General features: G+C 35.5%; 1 protein-coding gene across 2 annotated transcripts in view; it reads left to right on the top strand.

Annotated features, from left to right (window-relative positions):
* LOC110451815 (galanin receptor type 2-like) overlaps positions 1 to 22,223 on the top strand; it is a 154,598-nt gene extending 132,375 nt beyond the window's left edge. For both annotated transcript variants that reach the window (XM_021500006.1, XM_021500007.1), the window contains exons 4-6: positions 4,874 to 5,094; positions 18,349 to 18,770; positions 19,071 to 22,223. In XM_021500006.1, coding sequence (XP_021355681.1) covers positions 4,874 to 5,094; positions 18,349 to 18,770; positions 19,071 to 19,089 — 662 coding nt within the window. In that variant the 3' untranslated portion in view covers positions 19,090 to 22,223. The remainder of the gene's footprint in view (positions 1 to 4,873; positions 5,095 to 18,348; positions 18,771 to 19,070) is intronic.
* Positions 22,224 to 22,487: the final 264 nt, after the last annotated feature.

Consider the following 22,487-nt stretch of genomic DNA (forward strand, 5'->3'; position numbering starts at 1 on the left):
AGTGATAACTTGTGAATTATTGTAATTGATCATAAACTTCTAAGCATAGTATAAACAACGATTTGTAATAAATAATAAATATTCACCTTGGGTAAATATTAATCCTGCATCTCAGAATATAAAATAGATAGATATATTAGGGCCCTTACGATCTCAAGTGGTCATTATTGACATAAATGGAATACTGTTTTTCGAAATCTAAGTGTTGATATTTCAATTTAAGTTCAAACCTTAAGTATTAGAGATAAGGATATGTATTTAATGGTTCTAACAGATGGCACGTTAATAACCCTTTTAAAATTGACACACTACTCTATCATCTCCGGTTTGTTTGTCTAGTACACGTCATGTGTGTTTGGAATGTAAATAAGGATACATTGGTCAAAAACCCGTCATTTACACTTTGACTATAAATACAAAATCACGACCATCAAGCATTTTTTTTAACTTTTTTTAAAACTTTTATTAGAGGATGGATGTGTAGTTTGGGATAAAAAAGCGATTATGTTATCAGATGCTTAACAATTAAAAACTTAAAGATACCAACATATTATATCAAAATTCACTAACATCACCGGTCGCCACTTTTAAACAGGAATAGGATGGCAGCCATTTTCATATAGGCGCAAACACTATTTTAAATTCATTCACTATATATTTCATACAATTTTAACAACAATGGTTCCGAACATAGCATATGGAAATTTCAACCAGTGATGTGTGATTGATGAACGTAGGACAAACACCATTGCACCAATGAAATTTGGTAAAAGCTACAATGCGTTCAAAAATGAATTACACTGCAACACTGTTTCACCGTGATGCTAAGGGCCAAACAGGTGGGAATAAAAATCGATCCAAACTGGCTGTTGAAACAGTCGGGGTGTTGCATGCAAGCACTTCATTGCATTTGAATTTCCCAATCTAGAGAACTACTCTTATAACGGTCATGAAATTATCAATCGGTACAAAGCTTTACCTATTCGATACCGCTATAAAACATATCAATACAATTTGTGAATCGATGTCAAGATTGTCTGTAAGGGTTACCTCCCTTGAAAATGAAAACTCACAACTGAATGTCCGTTTATCGGAATTTGATACTGTTCCCAAAGGTCTTGGAAATAACAATGTCAACGAAAAGTGTCAGTCAAGCGAACAACTTACCAAACATGTACGTGATCAATCTACTAGATTGGAAAATCAGGTTAAAATTTTAAAAAAAAATCAGCAAGTGTAAGTCCGAAAAAGAAAAAGAACTTATGGAGGTGGCAGAAAGAAATGATGCAATAGCCGAGCAATTGACAGATCTTAGATGCCGGTCCATGAAATATAATCTTGTATTTTCTGGTATCTATGAACGTGATCGCGAGGACACTGAATCTGTAATAAGAGAATTCCTAGACAGACAGAAAGAAATTGCGAGGTAAGCCATACAAAATTAACAAACAGTTTCCTCAGGATATAGAGCAAGTCCGTAAAAGTCTCTACCCTAAATTCGTGAGAAAGGTGATCACGTCAAAATGGTACGCGACATATTGTATGTCAAAGGACAACCCTATGATAACGGGAGATCCTCCACACCACAGACCACACGGAGCCACGGAAGTTACAACTCACAGGAAACCCCGAATCGGCGTCGTATTCCAAAACGTGGACGTATGAGCTCTACTCCTGAAGGTCCCAAGGGACGCGAAGGGAACAACAACAAGTCTAATGACGTTATATCTTAAAACCACCATCTTAAGGTACTTTCACTCAACTGCTGTGGAATCAGGCGTAGACTTAATTACCCCGAGTTTCAAAGTCTAGTTTCGAAGCCTGATATCTTATGTTTCCAGGAAACCAAAACTGACGACATGGATGTGCTGAAATTGGAACGTTATGAGTTTGTCATGAAAAACAGGGGGAAAACCCAGTTAAACAAGGTCAGGAGGGATTGTAGTAGGTTTTAAATCTGAATTGAGACAATACTTGCATGTACACGAAAACGAAAGTAGCTTTGTTCTATGGTTTGAATTGTCTAAAAATCTTATCAATTTAGATAAAAGTGTTATAATTGGCGTAGTATACATCCCACCCGAATATTCCAAATACAGTAGCAGAGGCATTGAACTTCTACAGCATGTAAACAGGCACGGAAAAAATACAGGAAAAGTAAGAATTATTTTACTAGATGTAAATCGGATAACGCTAGATCTTATGTGGCACAAACAAATAAATATTATAAGTCAATTTTAAACAATTACATGAAATGAAGTCAAAAATTCCTAAAGAATACTGGTGGATGATCAAACCAAAGAAAAGTAAGCATAATGACATATCTACTGAAGCCTTATTTAACTTTTTCCGTGACCCTAATAGTTCACCTACTATCAGCTCAGAAGCAAAGCAAGAACTTGAAATGAAATAGGAAACGTTGATTTACAACAGATTTACATAAGACTTAATGAACCAATATCAACTACTAAAACAGAAAAATGAGTTAAAAATTTGAAAAACAACAAATCAAGCGGTGATGATCAGATAAGAAACGAATACATTAAAGCTTCCAAAGAAATAATGCTACCTTTACATGAAAAACGTTTTAATATTGTATTCTCAACAGGGGTAGTTCCTAAGTATTGGGTCGGAGGAAATATTATACCGATTTTTAAAAATAAAGGATCTGTATTGGACCCTAAGAACTATTTTTATTGACTTTGAAAAGGCCTTTGATACTGTTTGGCGTGAGGCACTATGGCACAAATTATTAGCTAATAACATCAATGGAAACATGCATAGAATTATAGTCATCATGTACAGTGAGATAAAGTCAAAAATAGTCAATAATAGAGAAACGTCAGATTTCTTCAGATGTGAAAATGGAGTCAGGAAAGGTGTAAATTTGTCATCTTTCCTTTTCTCCATCTTTCTCAACGATATACAATGTTTCTTATCATCAGAGAATGTCAACGGGCTTAATATGATATCTGAATTACTTAAAAAAACAAGCTCGGTATGTACTTAAAGTTATTTTGTTTGAAATATGCAGATGACACTGTATTATTAGCAGAAACCCCAAACGACCTTCAAAACATGCTGGATGGTTTCAAGAGATATTGCGATAAATGGAACATGAAAGTAAATATTAACAAGTCAAATATCATGATTTTCAGTCGAGGAAGAATACCTGATGATTTGAGATTTAACTATGATGGCAAACCGCTTGAAATACAAGATGTAGTCAAGGAATTTAATTTTCTTGGTATTTTATTTTGTAAGTTTTTCAAAAGCAAAAAATATACTAGCGCTTAAAGGAACCAGAGCCATGTACGAGGTACTGAAAAGGAGTAAATTGCATAATCTAACAATACAATGTCAACTTGATTTATTTGACAAAATTGTTACACCTGTTTTATTATATGGTTGTGAATTATGGGGTGTTTCTAATAATACCGTCATAGAAAGAGTTCATTTGAAAATCTGCGAATTATTACTTCACCTTAAATCTTCTACCGCTGACATCATGCGTTATGGAGAGCTTGGCAGACATCCTATTGGTATAGAAATTAAGACCTGAATGATATCATATAGGTCAAAACTGATTCGAGGTAAAGAAAGTAAAATAAGTAATATTTTGTATAGACTATCAATTATTATCAATTCGCATGGATAGAAAGCATAAAGAGAACTCTGAACAACTGCGAACTCTCTTATATCTGGTTAAACCACGATCCAATTAATCCAAAGAAGTGGCTTGTTTCCAAAATAAAACTTAACGTGACTGATCAGTTCAAACAAAACTGGGCAGAAATATGCAGAGACTCTCCAAAATCCACCATATACAGAGTTTTTAAGTAAGAAGCCGTGTTCGAAAACTACTTAACTTTTCTCTCAAAAAATGATGCTTATATTCTTTGTAGGTTTAGAACCAGAAATAGTAACTTACCTATTGAACTCGGAATTAGGAGTAATATACCAAGACATGAACTATTTGTCAATTGTGTAATGTAAGAGATATCGGAGATGAATTCCATTATATATTTGAATGTCCGGAATTTGTTTCTATCCTCTATGTTAGTTAGACGTCATAGTGTATTATCACTTAAGGTTATAATGTCATCTAAAAGAAAAGCATTCCTAAAGAACTTATGTAAAAAAAAAAATTAAAAAAATCTGTCTGTTCCCGAACATGAAATTATTTATTATATGTAATTGCAGTACATCTCCGTTTCTATTATACTGTATTCCTCTATATAACCACACATGCTAATTACTGTACAAGAAAACTTTGTATTTATATATCTCTGTATACCATTGTAATGCAAAGGTGTTGAGACAAATAAAAAGTTTGAAGTTTGAAGACTACTGATTTTCAAATGAATAATTTGTGTACGTCATAGACACAGTCATTACTCAAAGAGATTATTGCGGCCATTAAGATGTTGGCAAACCTCAGGGACTACGAAAGTCACCAACACAGTCTACTCCCAACAAACATATATAAATACTGCTTGCCTTCCATTTTAGGAAATGCTTTATCAAAAGACAAAGAAAAGATGCATCCATCTCAAAACCTCAATAGGATTTCTTTCTAAATAAAACCATAAGTGTTTTTGTATATTATATATATATATGGTCCACAGCGTAACGAATAATAACAAAATTATTGCCTATTTTAAAATGTTGTTTGGCCCTAAAAACAAAAACAAGCTTAACAGAAAATAATATTTTGCATTATAGAAATATATAGGTAATTAGTACGGTCAGAATTTATTGAGGTTTATGCATGTACAAATTTGATTTAAAGAATATTTACTAAATGTATGTATACTCCTAAATGAGAAAAAAAACAATGTAATAGTTTAATATCTTCTTTTTTTTTTTTCAGTGTCATGTCTAATATCGCTGCCATACGTTCTGTTCACGAAGCTCATAGAAGAAAATGACGTTAGCGTGTGCACCCAAAAATGGCCAATAGAGGGCATGGCGAAGGGTATGGCTTTAGGCGTGGTCATTACTTCATACATCCTACCCCTGGGCGTCATACTCGGCTGTTACGGAAAAATTCTCCAATACCTGTGGTGGGGAAGCAAATTAAAGAAAACTGACGTAAGTATTTCTACATTGTTTTAATGTTTTTGTTCTCACTTAAAGCTACTTGAATATCGACATTACGAAATACGTGGTAGACTTGAGTAGCGCACGCTCTTATACTTGACAAAGATGGTCATCGGTGGCATCAACCCACTTAAACTCTCTAAGCCCATTAACTCTAATACGTCAACATGAAGTGTTCAATGTACTTTAATGTGTTAGGATCTTCAAATATTTCCGTGTCAAGAAGACGTATATACGGTATGTATATGGGGTATGTAGAGTGCTATAGGTAATACTTAACATGGACCTGCGTCACTACAGCGATATCTTGCTATACAACTTAGTCCTGGCCTTTACGGATATATATTCACTACCATGAGGTGACGAAAGGGAAAATGGTGTCTATATGATCTTCCGGTGTTTCCTTATATTACTTAAGGACGCGTATATTAATATCAATGTCCATGCATTTACTCAACGCGTGGTAATTGACAGCAAAATGGAAGTAGGTGGATTATAAAAGAAATATTCAAAAACGAATATCTGAAATGTGAAAAATGGCAATTTTGCTGATTTGTTTTTCAATAAATCAAACAAGTAGCACTGGCAGCAGGAATGTTTATTTGACATATGTTTTTAAAACAAGATGGCAATAATATGACAACAATTGATGGTGAAAGACATCTTGTTTTTTATGTCGAATCACGTTCCTAATGTGAATTTTCATCTAAAATATATTTGATGTGTATAAGACAGAAATACATCACCATAATTGGATTGCATAATATTTTTAAGATTTATAATTGAAAGATTCTGAGTAATATCAATTACGCAAAAAAAACTTACATTATCACTAAAAATCACGTTTCAAATAGTCATTATCATTTCATGTATGAAACAGTCACGTCTGGAACGACCTTCTTATATCTACTGTTGATAATTATTTCTCATAACATATGAGAATCTCGTTAATTTGTCTGTTTGAAACCGATTAATTAGGGATATACGATCAGCTCATGTTCATCATATCAGTTACAATGAAGCATATCTTAAAGTGATAGAAATGACAATCGATGATGTTTTAGCGATTAGAGTCTGCGTAGTGGTATATTCCCTTCTAATTGGTTTCGTATCACTTTCACGGCCTTGAGTTAAATCAATGCGTGATAACTGTTCTAACATACTGTTTTAGTACATCTAACGAGAATGTGTATGGTGTATTTTGGGTAACAAATTAACAAACCAGATTTAGAATATAGTCTTAGTGAAAAACAATATCAGTGAGCATCTACCGCTGTGATCAGTGAACTTCTACCACCGTGATCAGTGAACTTTTACCACTGAGATCAGTGAACTTCTACCACGGTGATCAGTGAACTTTTACCACTGTGATCAGTGAACTTCTACCACCGTGATCAGTGAACTTTTACCATTGTGATCAGTGAATTTCTACCACCGTGATCAGTGAACTTTTACCACTGTGATAAGTAAGCTTCTACCCCTGTGATCAGTGAACTTCTACCACCGTGATCAGTGAGCTTCTACCACTGTGATAAATAAGCTTCTACCACTGTGATAAATAAGCTTCTACCACTGTGATAAGTGAGTTTCTACCACTGTGATACGTGAGTTTCTGTCACTGTGATCAGTGAGCTTCTACCTCTGTGATAAGTGAGTTTCTACCACTGTGATAAGTGAGTTTCTACCACTGTGATCAGTGAGCTTCTACCACTGTGATCGGTGAGTTTCTACCACTGTGATAAGTGAGCTTCTACCACTGTGATAAGTGAGTTTCTACCACTGTGATAAGTGAGCTTCTACCACTGTGATAAGTGAGTTTCTACCACTGTGATCAGTAAGCTTCTACCACTGTGATCAGTGAGCTCCTACCACTGTGATAAGTGAGTTTCTACCACGGTGATTAGTGAGCTTCTACCACTGTGATCAGTGAGTTTCTACCACTGTGATAAGTGAGCTTCTACCACTGTGATAAGTAAGCTTCTACCACTGTGATCAGTGAGCTTCTACCACTGTAATAAGTGAGCTTCTACCACTGTGATCAATGGGCTTCTACCACTGTGATCAGTAAACATCTACCACTGTGATCAGTGAACATTTACCTCTCTGATAAGTTAGCTTCTACCAATGTGATAGGTGAACATCTACCTCTCTAATAAGTAAGCTTCTACCAATGTGATCGGTGAGCTTCTACCACTATGATAAGTAAGCTTTTACCACTTTGATAAGTGTGTTTCTTCCACTGTGATAAGTTAGCTTCTACCATTGTGAAAAGTGAGTTTCTATCACTGTGATCAATGGCCTCTACCACTGTGATCAGTGAACATCTACCTCTCTGATAAGTTAGCTTCTACCAATGTGATCGGTGAGCTTCTACCACTGTGATAAGTAAGCGGTTGTGATAAGTAAGCTTCTACCACCGTTATGAGTAAGATTCTACCACTGTGATCAATGACCTTACCATTGTGATAAGTGAGCTTCTATTTTTGTTTTATGATAAGTGAGCTTCTACCACTGTAATCAGTGAGCATCTCTCAACCGTAATAATTGTGGACTGTATAATTTATATGACATATAGTCACACTGTAAACCAATATTATGATGGTGTGCAACAAGCATGCGATCATGCATAAATATACGTTCTGTTCGATAGTGGAACTCAAATAAATCGTGAAGCATAGCCTTTTATATATCATTCAGTTTCTGTCAATATGATTCCAGAATCACGAATTTTGATATCCGTATTTTATTCTTCAGATAAAAATTTGTTTTGAAATTTTAATATAAATTATACTAAACAATAGCAACAGCAACCAATCGAAATGACACTGCAGTAATCTAGGAGGCACAAAAACATAAGGATAGACACAATTAACTCTCTAGATATCGGGTAGGAAACCAGCGGAAGAGGCAGATACACTGTCCATCGATTCTTCCTCTCAAATTCAGTTCAGGAAATAGATATCCATCGCTGTACATCATCTCAGTGGGTAGGGAAAATCATGGTAGACATCTCAGAGCTTGGAATAACCAGAATACATCTCTAGCAAAACACATCAAAGCTCTCTACCATACATTAGATATTTAATTAGATAATTTCATCAGACAATTGGTTTTCTGTACAGAGTAATGCATAGAGGTTTGATAAGTTCAAAACCTGTCCAATGAACCTAGTTGTTAAGGTCAGTTCGGCTATGCTATGCTCAGTTAACGGTAAAAAACGACTGACGTTTCTCTTCCCGATAGGATTGCTTGTTTCACGGTCAATCAAACACTTACTATTGACCCTATTGTACCCTAAGTGCTCGTGATTCCACTCTTTGTCGTCATTGGGTTAATTTTAGGTTCAGCACGTCGGTCTATTACATGTTAATGCGGTCCCGTATATTCGGTATCTTGTCGGCTTATTCGATTGTTAAGTGACTTCCTTTCGGATGGGGAGCCGGCTATTGAATTTCATTCACACTGTTATTAATATAGGTCAACTGTGTTAGTGTAACATTGGGTAATGACAGACAAGAAGGAGATGACGATCCGGCAATATGATGGAAATGTACCGTGTTTCCTTTAAAGTGGCCCCAACGGCATCCACCAATTTTAATGATACAGTGTCCTTTTCTGGGTCAGGTGTCAAGTGTGAGTTCGTTTATTCGGTGATCCTGTACATAGATATGTATTCAACTATGTTTGAAACGTGATCAGACAGATTAGATCGGGTTGCTGCTGACCTCGATACATGCAATTTATTTGATAAAGGCCTTACCCGAGTGGCTGTCCTTGTAGGTATTTTCGTATTCAATTAAACTGAAAGTTTTATACGATTCAAATGTTTTGTTTGTTATTCCAGTGGTCACTCCTAAGTAACTCGTAACCCGATGCTTATTTGGGGTAAATCTTAGTTTAGTAGTTTATTGACCGTCTGATACATATTTTACCAAAATATGTATCGTTAAATATCATTGCTTTTCGCATATTGTAAAAAGACGACTAATATGGGGCCACCTGCATAATCGGGAATTTTCCTCGGCTAAGGGTTTCCTCGGCTAAGGGGTACTAAAGACACCTTAATTGAACTGCTGTCCAAATTGCAACAATTTAGATTTGTTTTTGGGATTTGTGACCCTGAGCATCCGTCTTCCTTAGACAATAGCTGTTGTGCGGATGCTAAACCGCAAACAAACAATCATAAAAGCCTATATATATCTATCTTTATTAACAATAGCATTGGATGTTTGAGTGAAATACCTCGCCATTATGTAATGCACACTAATGTGATTCTGCTTCATGATGCATAATTTTACTTCAAAACAGGCATGAATAATTGTGAGGATTGTTTTGCAAACAGACCGGAAGCAAAATAATTACAATCTGTATATACTACCAGTTTATTACCAGTCTAACGATTCTGCCCTACACCAGTCGTCTCCTACTTCAGTGGGATGCAGTGGATACGTTCTTGTCCTGAACGCTGATATGTTAAGTCCATATGGAGGAGGTGTTGAAATGTTATTAGTGAGGTATAATGATAAGTAGTTAAACGGTAAAGGGACATGATATACTGTTGGTAAATTATTATGTCTTGTCGTTATTTAAAGCACTGCTTGGTACATGTAAATGGTATTCATGGACGAAACATCATCATTTGAAAGAAAAACGTAACACACACACACATACAGGTTTATGCACCTTTAAAATTGGTAATAGACCCAGTAAGCGAAAAATGAATAACACCGCGTCATACACCATGTATATTGACTTTTAGCTTTGTAAATATCGGTCATTGTGTCTGGGTTTACGAGTAAGTGGAACAGACAAATCAGTAATCGTTGAGATAACTGCTCTGTCCGTCCCACCTACTCATAAACCCAGACCTTTAGTGTAAGAAATTCTGAGTTAACGTTATAGCTGCGTGCCTAATCATAGAACTTCATGAATATCTGTCTCCTCGTGAAACTGTCAAAATAAGCCTGGAATACGTCACGTAACCCATAGGACTATCTTTACTTCTTTAGGTGAATGAAGTTAAGTAACAGTCACGCGTTGGTTTCTGTAGGGATACATTAATAGACAGAAACGATGACTCAGTGACGTCAAGTGGCCATTTGCTTGTTCATAAGAATAGACAAAGAGTACAATGCACTTTTATGTAAATTTCTGAAACGTGTACAAATATATTCAAACTAGCAATCAATACCGTGGACAGTCAGACTTGAGTATCTGTGTAGAATGCCGTTAAAAGACATTTGATACATAAGATCAATTATGACGAGACTCGCACCAATTATGACGAGACTCACACAAAAAGAGCTAATCTAGGGTGGTGCCTTTCACTGTACATATTTTGAGTGTGCAGCACTTGTTGTCGACTATGCTAAATGTTAGGAATGAACATAACAGGACTCAACTATTTCCAAAAATGTTTATATGTACTTTGAGTAATCGGTAAACTCTGGTTTAAGTATTTATATTTAAAGTCAGTTTTCGATGACTGGTGGTAAATCGACTGGTATCCAAGTCCACTTTTCGGCAGATCTAGTACAATTAATACTATAATTATATAAAATTATTGATATCAACGTACATTTTGCAACATACGCTGGTTAAGATATTGATATCTGCGTTCAATTTGCGACAGGCGCTAGTTAAGTTATTGATATCTGCGTTCAGTTTGCAACAGGCGCTGGCTATATTTATTGGTATCTACGTTCAGTTAGCCATAGACGCTGGTTAAGTTATTAATATTTGCGATCAATTTGCGCCAGACGCTGGTTGAGTTATTGATATCTGCGTTCAGTTTGCGACAGACGCTGGCCAAGTTATTGATATTTGCGTTCAGTTTGCGACAGACGCTGGGTAAGTTATTGATATCTGCGTTCAGTTTGGGACAGACGCTGGTCAAGTTAATGATATCTGCGTTCAATTTGCGACAGACGCTGGTTAAGTTATTGATATCTGCGTTCAGTTTGGGACAGACGCTGGTCAAGTTAATGATATCTGCGTTCAATTTGCGACAGGCGCTGGTTAAATTATTAATTTCTGCGTTCAATTTGCGACGGACGCTGGTTAAGCTATTATTATCTGCATTCAGTTAGCCATAGACGCTGGTTAAGTTATTGATATATGCGTTCAATTTGCGACAGACGCTGGTCTAGTTATTAATTTCTGCGTTCAGTTTGCGACAGACGCTGGTTAAGTTATTGATATCTGCGTTCAGTTTGCGACAGGCGCTGGCTATATTTATTGGTATCTACGTTCAGTTAGCCATAGACGCTGGTTAAGTTATTAATATTTGCGTTCAATTTGCGCCAGACGCTGGTTGAGTTATTGATATCTGCGTTCAGTTTTGGACAGACGCTGGTCAAGTTATTGATATCTGCGTTCAGTTTGCGACAGGCGCTGGTTAAATTATTAATTTCTGCGTTCAATTTGCGACAGACGCTGGTTAAGCTATTATTATCTGCATTCAGTTAGCCATAGACGCTGGTTAAGTTATTGATATATGCGTTCAATTTGCGACAGACGCTGGTCTAGTTATTAATATCTGCGTTCAGTTTGCGACAGACGCTGGTTAAGTTATTGATAACTGCGTTCAGTTTGCGACAGGCGCTGGCTATATTTATTGGTAATTACGTTCAGTTAGCCATAGACGCTGGTTTAGTTATTCATATATGCGTTCAATTTGCGACAGACGCCGGTCCAGTTATTAATATCTGCGTTCAGTTTGCGACAGACGCTGGTTAAGTTATTGATATCTGCGTTCAATTTGTGACAGACGCTGGTTAAGTTATTAATATCTGCTTTCAATTTGCGATAGACGCTGGTTAAGTTATTAATATTTGCGTTCAATTTGCGCCAGACGCTGGTTGAGTTATTGATATCTGCGTTCAGTTTTGGACAGACGCTGGTCAAGTTAATGATATCTGCGTTCAGTTTGCGACAGGCGCTGGTTAAATTATTAATTTCTGCGTTCAATTTGCGACGGACGCTGGTTAAGCTATTATTATCTGCATTCAGTTAGCCATAGACGCTGGTTAAGTTATTGATATATGCGTTCAATTTGCGACAGACGCTGGTCTATTTATTAATATCTGCGTTCAGTTTGCGACAGACGCTGGTTAAGTTATTGACAACTGCGTTCAGTTTGCGACAGGCGCTGGCTATATTTATTGGTAATTACGTTCAGTTAGCCATAGACGCTGGTTTAGTTATTCATATATGCGTTCAATTTGCGACAGACGCCGGTCCAGTTATAAATATCTGCGTTCAGTTTGCGACAGACGCTGGTTAAGTTATTGATATCTGCGTTCAATATTTGATAGACGCTGGTTAAGTTATTAATATCTGCTTTCAATTTGCGATAGACGCTGGTTAAGTTATTAATATCTGCGTTCAATTTGCGACAGAAGCTGGTTAAGTTTTTGATATCTGCGTTCAATTTGAGACAGACGTTGGTTAAGTTATTGATATCTGCGTTCAGTTAGCCATAGACGCTGGTTAAATTATTGATATCTCAGTCGCTGGTCATAGTTTATCTCATTTCAACAAATTATTCATGATGGTATATGAATGGGATAGAAGTACAGGCTATACCTATATCAGTTCTCTCCTGATAACATCGAATGGTTATATTTATTGATATCTGCGTTTATTTCGCTACAGACGCGTTAATTTGCGACAAACGCTGGTTTTCATTATCGATATCTCTGTTCAGTTTTTACCAAATGCGTTTGATATTTTGATATTTACAACCGGTTGACAATGGATGATTCGGCTGGTTATTGACACAGTGTATCAACTTTTGGTTATTGACAGAAGCGGTTTTAATTAGTACTTCTGTATGCAAATATTTACAATTATTCAAAATACACATTTCATTGTGTACTAAATTAAGATGCTTTTAACAAATAGATCTGTTTAGCATGATTTCGTATCTAACCCATCCGATGCTATAAGTCTTTATGTTAGATGCAAAAAGAATAATTTATACAACAATCTGCATCTGCATTAGTCTGATAAGGAGTGTTGTGAATAAATGTGGCTAGGAAGCTGGGCTGAAATCTTAGCGCTCATTTAAAATTACAACGCAAACTTAAACATGAGAAATGCAAACCAAAACCAAATTGCCGTCGCGGCAGGATGAGTTATTCTCCATGAATGACAACATCAACAAGCACCCAAGTGATTTAGATTACATCTATTTGAAAGAGATTGAACGCATCGTATTTATGTATTTTAAGTTTAATGTTTTATTTCTGATCTGTTTTATTATTATATAATGACCGGGGTTTCCTGGTAAATGTGACTTATATTTTACTTTTTTTATGTGGAAACTACTTAGGTTAGAAGTTTCATCACTGTTTTTATAAACGAAATATATATCTTAAATTTTCCATTTTTCACACACCAAATATCATCTCCGCCACGGAAATCGATCCAAAGACGTCTGGATTATAAAGTAAGGATCGTATGTTCTAAGCTACCAGACATGATATTTGTTTTCTTATTAACTGTAACAAAACCCGAACACCCTAAATTTGTCGCATACTAAAATTATCTTTGAATAGGAAGCAATGCTTCCATAAAACTTTTTTTTCTATCCCCGTATACGTTATATAAGTGGATGAGCTTCAACTTTGACGGACATTGTTCTGAAGTATGATATTTCAATATATACCGCGATCAAAAATATCTTTTTATCAACCTTATACGTTGACTTAGTCTGTGTTTGATATGACGGGAATCGTTATATGTGTAGTAGAACAGTTTACCGGTAAACCTGGTGTAGCATACTGTTTTGTGCCATCATGATTCATTGAATTGCCTTCTGTTTTGTTGGCGTTCCAGTTGCGTCTAGAGTAATTTCATATAAACTGTCAGTTATGATTAGGTCCTTGTGATATACATTGTACCGTTTCATTATTTATTCAGATTTCATACAAGTTTCTTATTCTTTTTCGCTGTATAGTGCACAAAACATGTACCAATCTATGAAAATAGTATGACTAAGATAGAAAATTTGCATTTCAGTACATCGGTTTTGTGAAGTTCGTACATTGCTCAGAATCATGACGTGCTTAAATGGTAATATAAACTCATATTAATATTGATTGATTCAAATTTTGCAATACAGGTGCCAATATTTCGTAAAGCCATGTACCATACCAATTTTTTTCTGCAGTTTCAGCCATATTTAAGTCCGATGTACATATATATTAGTTTGATATAGGTCAATTATGTTTTACTACACTTTTTACAGAGACATGGTGTGAATCATAGTGTATTCCTATAAACGTGGAATCTATAAATTGTTAACAGTGTAAAACTTAATGTTAATGTTTCTATATATCGTAGACGCTAAAAGTGTCGATCTCGGCCGACCGTTAAAGGATACTGTCTATTTAACTACACCCGTACTGTAGTTTACTTGAAAGATGGATATGCTGTAAGATTTGATGTGTTATTTCAATGTCAAAATTATCCTCTCTCAGCCTTACTGAATCATTGGAAAACTTTGAAGCAATACATTCACGACCTCGAACGGCATGGCTTTCCAGCATGACGTTTAATGTATATGCAAATTCACAGCCACCAAAGCGCTATATATACAATAGGATTAACATTAGGAGGCAATACAACATTTCTATATGTCTAGACTACTATTGAAATTCAACAAATGCCCAGGTTTATTTTATAAACACATTGTTCTTTGTTTTTCACAGTCATGACTGATCCATTGTATACATATACGTTATGTAATTTGAACAGTTATCCCTCAACGAAGAACATTAATAATACATTAATAACCTTTAATGGTTATTCTCATAATCTCGTTTACCCCTAAACATACATGTTGTCGTGACTATGCATCAGAATGAGCCGGGTGACAATACGTCCCTAAGATGCGCAGAAGAGTAAATATCAGCGTTTTATGATTGACAACCCCTCCCAATAGAGAATCAGTCAGCCTCTGTCGCCCACGTGTCGCGGGTTGTCTCCCAGCATACATTGTACCATGCATGGTCAACCTCTATGCAGTAGGCAACCATGGATCCCACGCGCCAACAAAAACGGAGTGGGTAATTTAATAGAGGCACATCAGGGCAGTCATCAGCCAGAATAGTAATACCTATAATCATATTTAAGGCCAATCTCCAGGGAATTACTTTGTTAATCTTGGAGAGCCGGGTCACGTTTTGTCTGCCAGTACACAACAAAAATACTGGGCCTGTATTCATGAAACAGTTCTCATGCTCAAGCATTGATTTTGTGCTCAAGCCTAATTTCTTGTGCTATTTATAAATTACTAATGCAATTTTATTTTGTAAATGATTTGGAAAACATTTGAAGAGGCTCAAAGCTTAATACTGTTTTCAATGATAACATTGGACTCTTAATTATTTGACATGATTTAAGTGAGTTACAAAAAACATCAATGCTTATGCATGAGAACAGTTCTTTTGGAGCCTAGCATAAACGATCCTTTACCTGCTATACCATAAATGGCTCGAAATATAATACTGTACATGTTGTAGGCTATGTAGATAAGGTAGATAGAAGGTAAAGAATTATACAAAACTGTTGATATTTTTCATTCAATAAATTATTTAGGTCTTAAAATCACCTTCTCCAAGGTTTTCAAATCGCCTTCTGTGTAAAACACTGAAGTAAACAACTTTTGGTACGTTCAACGCAGATATACAATCTGTATTGTACTTACGCTTAGATAAACGTATTATTTTATTGTATGGGGAGGAGGGGGAAAGTGAGATTGTTTGTATGCTCTAGTAGAGGGAGACATAAACCAGGTAATTTTATCTAAAAAAGGATATTTTTCGTTTTCCGTTTAGAGTACTAAAGTTTTTTCTTCAAAATCCCAATTTTTAAGCATTACCATGATTTTTAAATGAAAAGCTACATGTTTTTGGGATATTAAGCAAGACACGATTGCTATCCTTCACTTTACAGGCATCGTTCTGGCAATGTGTCGATATCCGTCGAACCTTTCATTGTTTTAAATGGGAGATGACGCCGACTATACCTAAGTGATGACTGCAATGTTACGATAGCACTCGTCCGTCGACCCGAGACACAAAGTGCGTAGTCCACATCGGGAATTGATTATCATTGTTTCTGGTTTGACACGCCTCACGACTGATTAGCTGCTCAGAGACAAGGATCATTGTCCAAGTTTACCATAGAGGATATTGCTGTATCGAAACAGTTTTGATTTATCAGATTTCTCAAAGAAACCGTTTGACCTCTGTCAATACGTGACCGAACGTTTTTCGAGATTTCCCTTCCGGGAAGGATAAACGAACGTGAAAATTGGAAGCGTCGCGGCGCCGTGATGTATCATGAGTGTCGAGTTAAGCGTCGAGAGTAGGTTGATGGATATGGCGCCATCTTAGTCTACCCTAGCTGCATATCATTCTGTGCATCATGGACACCGAAAGGTGCAGGCATGATCAATGAACACTAAGATTGAGAAACAAACAACAATGAAAGGTTTTGTTTCATATTCTGAGTTTTTAAAAGTAGTTTGTATTCTTGAAGATAATGAATGCATGTCGGATATAGCTTACACGGGACTACAACTTGTTTATTTAATTCAATTATATAAAGATTTTGTAGGTGATGTGATATGAGGATTGCCCCAGGGTTTGGTGGAGTGATATCAAGACTGTAACATTTGTCTGGGTGATACAAGACAAGACTTTACAATTTGTTTGGGTGATAAAAAACTACGACTGGTCAGGGTTATACAAGACTTTACAATTTGTTTGGGTGATATAAAACTACGACTGGTCAGGGTTATACAAGACTTTACAATTTATTTGGGTGATATAAAACTACGACTGGTCAGGCTTATACAAGCCTGTACAGTTTGTTTGGGTGATATAAAACTACGACTGGTCAGGGTTATACAAGACTGTACAATTTGTTTGGGTGATATAAAACTACGACTGGTCAGGGTTATACAAGCCTGTACAGTTTGTTTGGATGATATAAAACTACGACTGGTCGGGGTTATACAAGACTTTACAATTTGTTTGGGTGATATAAAACTACGACTGGTCAGGGTTATACAAGACTGTACAATTCGTTTGTACTATACATGAATGTACCAGTACAGTTTGTGTGGGTGATAGAGGACTGTGCAGTTTGTGTGGGTGATAGAAGACTGTGCAGTTTGTGTGGGTGGACAAAACTACATGTGCTGTAAGTGACGCAATTCTGAACGTTTGTAAATTCATGTTATCAAAGTATGTCAGTGTGGTATCTGTTAGCATACTATAAGAACATATGTGAAATAATAAATATGATGTTTTGGTATTCACACCAATGTGTTAGAAATTGTCCCATTACACGTACAATACATATTCGAAATAGCAAACATAACTGTGGTGACAGTTATGAAATCCTTTTATTCCACTCTTTTGTTTCTGTTATCAGAATGACTCCAACGTTCACAAATAAAACATCTCGAGTTGGGTAACGTTGATGACTGCTTTGGCTGCCACTAATAAATATTTCACCAGGGCGCGTGTTGACAACACTGGAATAAGCTGGTTTGTGTTCGTCGCCTGGAAATGCTGTGTAGTTTTTGGTTCCATTGATTGATAGTAGCGCTCCAAACGAAATGTCAAAGACTAAACCAAAAATATGCCAGGCTATACCGCGGACATTTACATATAGACGGCGATTTTGTAATTTATCATATCAATATGGCAATGGTTTCGTTTGAGTAACACGGCAGTTCTGACGATGATGACCGATGTATCTAGGACAATACATTACACACAAGGACATATCAAGGACATCGGGACCTAAACGTATTCTATATAACGAATATATATCAATTTCAATTTAATTTCGCTTGTCTCTATTTTACGGAAGGTTTCCTACCTCACTTCAATAAAGCCTTTTTGTGGTTTTCATTATAACGTTTCGTTCGTTGTTTTCATTGACATACAGGTTGAGGCGGTATTGGTAAACATGTATTGCCAACTTTGATTTCGAATTTTAATTTGGTTATCTGTCTAGTTATACTGTACTTACTGTATTTTCTACCTTTATTTGTTATTGTAACATGTACAAGTATCATGTGAAAACGCCATATGCTACGGAAGATATTTTAATGGATAGTCGTGTCGATCACTGGAATTATTTTAAAACGGTATTCTTGGGTGTAAACATATTTATAATAAATTAGATCTTTTTTCCTAATAATTTAATTTTGTGTTTCAGCACGATTCTAATGGAGCTCCTATGTCATTGAAAAGTAAAGCCCAACAGAACCGGAAGCGTCGCGTTACGAGGATGGTGTTGGTGGTGGTTCTGCTGTTTGCCGCCTGCTGGCTCCCTATACACGTCATCACGCTTTGGATGGCTTTTGATCCAAATTTTCCATTAATAGACCCTCTGCTCATTTTCAAAATATTTTCTCATACATTATCATACGCTAATTCCTGTGTGAACCCGTTTGTGTATGCATTTTTAAACGATGGGTTTCGAAAGGCATTTAAGAGGAGGTTTCCAAGTTTTAGTCGTTGGTGCAGCTGCCTGTGCCGGAACACTAAGGAATGCCAAGAAACTAGTATGATAGACAAGGCGGTGGAGGCTAAACCTGGCCTCGAGCAGTCCGAACTCCTTACTACCACACAGACACTGTGAGTCCCCTTGTTCACCGGTTACTGGTCGTGGCACTTTTGTACACAGTTTGTTGTTCTAGAGTAAGGCAGAAATGTCACATATTTAACTAATAAAGATGACAAACAATGTTTAGAATTAGTATAATGACTGAAAATCATATATATTAACCTATAACTAATAAGTATATGAATGTTATGTTGTATATGAAATGTTCACACGTATTATATAATGGCACGTTAAATCAATACGACAAATCGGCACTTAAATATAGATATGATTATGTATTTTTGAACCATTATATTCATCTTCATTTACAGTAAGCGTACGTGTACGTGATGGCTGCGTGTTGTCGTACAGACATCTATTACTACGATTAACCACCAGGTATGGGTAGAATCAGCTTTATTACTCCATCCTATTAAACTAGACGACAAGTGTCGTGTACACGGATCCATTGACTAACTGCTTGTTCAGTTTGACGTAAAACTTGGCACAGGACAGAACCGACTGACGTTGCGACATACAATCATCGGCCTGTAGCATATGATGTAATGGTAACATCACTATATAACACAGGTTTCATGTCTCAGTTCTTCTCGGCCATTGACCTTAGTCACAAAACACATAGATACATCTATAATCCATCGACCATAGCAGTTTCGAAGACGTAAAACTCCAAACAAACAGACAGACAGATGATCATTTATGTATATGCAGTATTTGCATATATGTGTGCTATGGCTACTGTGTTTACTGTGCTGATGTCTGACGAAAAGTGCTTGTTTTTGTAATGTCGCTGGCGGTGAACAAATACAGAATAACTAATGTAGGGCACTTTTTACAAATCGAACTTTAGAAATGGCCGAGATCCTCTGAAACATGAACAATGTCACTATTTTTATCACTGGCTGAGCATTTAAATATTAGGTTATGTGCAAAGCGTAAAGTCATGTCTGAACAATGTGTTCTGAACAACAGGTTAAGGATCGCGTGACGTCTGTATTACTTGCAATAAAGCAGAATGTAACGTACTATAGGCTTTCTGTAAACAAAAGAAAACTAAATCATATAATCAACGGAACGTATGTAATGCGGTTATTTATCTCACTCAAGAAATGTCTTAACTTATGGGTAGAACAGATTTTGCTTATATAAGTTTTCCTCCATGGCGTACCATGTGTATGGTGTACCATGTATATTAAAATAACACAATAAAATAATTATCAAAACATATTTTGGAGCCGTGTTTTAGGATATCCTGAGACTACCTGACAAAGTATCATCACCCTAAAATATGCAAACCGCAGGACGGATTGAGAGGACGATGACTCTTTGCTTTTGTATCTAACTAAAAGTCGTTTAAACTGGTATATCATATTATCAAGTAAGCATGGTAAAGCGAAAGCATTGTACATACTTCGTACCATGCTTGTCATTATTTGCTATATGTAGATAATTTTAATTGTAAATAGATATACATTTTATCTGATGTGTTATTGAAGTACCTTTTCACAGCAAATGTAAAGAGTTTTCGTGTTCTTAACTGTTATGACTAAATACAGCTTCAGACATGTTCTATAGTGAACACTTTGCCTTTTTTTAAACATATATATGAGTAAGTAATTTACAAATTGTTCGTTTACAAAAAACATTTCTAGTTAAAATACATTATTTCTTATTTTAAACTCTCAAACGAGAGTTAATGATTCTTATTTGCAGTATTAATCACTTAATGGTAATTAACTATAAACAGCTTCTTAAATTAAGGAAATGAAATGATAGAATATGCTTTGCTTATCATTTATCAAATCAACTGGAATTATCTTTATTGGACAATCATCGTATACAGATAAAAGGATTCAGCATACAATTTAATTTTTGTGGCATATTATGAGACGTAATTCAAGACAGGTACTGAGTTTTGTGTTTTGTTCAATGACGTTGAGACATTATATCATTACCGAATTGTGTAATGTGTTTTCCATCTATTTTATACATTATTTAGTAGACGTCACATTTATTTGTAAATATAAGATGACTAAACATTTTAAGGTGTTTGTGATATACATGTTTTAATCTGTTTCTACAATATCGTTTTGAGAAAGGCCACCCGAAAAGAGCTATTTTTTTATAATTAGATTAACGTCTCCCGTCTCGCCATTGTTTCAATGTACATATACAGTGTGTGGATCTAGGCATGCGGTGACACGTGAAATCATTTATACGCATGCGCTTTAGTATTTAATCTTTACATGTAGAATTGTGTTGTGGCCAGTTTAAGTGCAAAGAAAAAAGGTATTTGTTAATTCTTATTTAAGATAGATATTTTCTTATTTAAACTTAAGTACCTCGAAGTTGACACTGAAAGAAGCATTGTTTAAAGTTACGCTTGACAGCTGGTTAAAGCAAACGTTCAGTCATAGTATCGAAAAGCATTCCGAGAAATGACTCCAAACGTATGAATATTGAGAAGACTAAGTACAGTTTAAGGGCATGCTTTGTTTGCAAATATTGCTCGTATTTTTATTAATATACATTTTATTATCAGAATTTGTAAATACACCATAGTTTGATTCGTCTTGGCATGCTTTCTTTTCATTGATTACTAACTGTTTAGCACGATATTGCTGTAAGGAATTTTGTCAATGAAACTAGAACAAAATACCGTATAATACTAAAAATACAAAATGACAAAACAGGGTAACGTTGAATAGTTCCTTATGTCGATATCTTATGTGTTCGTGTGATTGTTTTCGGTAATATCGTGCTATTCTTAATTTATTATAACTTATCGTGTATTTGATGTTATGTAATGAATCACATGTATTATATTCGTATAGTAAACACTTAATTGCGGTAAAAAGCAAGTACCCTATACACATCTGATCTAGATTATCTATTATTCCCGTGAATACTATCTGTTGGCCTATCTAACTTCTGTGGCCGTGACCTATCTAACTTCTGTGGCCTATCTAACTTCTGTGGCCTATCAAGCGTACATGGTATTAATATTGTTATCAACATAAATATCATCATCTGTTCAGATTTAGACTTAAGAATTGTCCACGTATTGCAACCTTTGTTCTTCATTTATCTCGAAACGTCCTGTATATTATCCTTGGTGTGTTATTTACTTACGGAGGAAAAGATGAACAATGATGCCTATAGATGCATATATATATATATATATATACTTACGAAGAAGAACTATGATATCTATATATATGCATATGTATATAAAACTAAATCCGCCTGAAGAAGCCCTAGAAGGAAGAAAGGCCTAGCAGACGATCTGAAAGATTTATGTTTTTTATTTTATATGCATGCATACATACTTACGAAGGAGGACTATGCTACCTATATATATATATACTAACGAAGAAGAACAATGATACCTATATATACTAGTATATATGTATATGTATATATTTACGAAGGAGAACAATGATACCTATATATATGTATATATAAAGAAAACATTTAGAAGTCCTTGTGTTGGAATTAAATATAAAAAATAATATATGTATATATATATATACTTAAGAAGGAGAACAATGATACCTATATATATTAGTATATATGTATATGTATATACTTACGAGGGAGGACTATGATACCTATATATGTATACTTACGAGGGAGGACTATGATTCCTATATATATATACTTACGAGGGATGACTATGATAACTATATATATATACTTACGAGGGAGGACTATAATACCTATATATA

Source organism: Mizuhopecten yessoensis, unplaced genomic scaffold (genome assembly GCF_002113885.1).
Source record: "Mizuhopecten yessoensis strain PY_sf001 unplaced genomic scaffold, ASM211388v2 scaffold6211, whole genome shotgun sequence".
Lineage (NCBI taxonomy): Eukaryota > Metazoa > Mollusca > Bivalvia > Pectinida > Pectinidae > Mizuhopecten > Mizuhopecten yessoensis.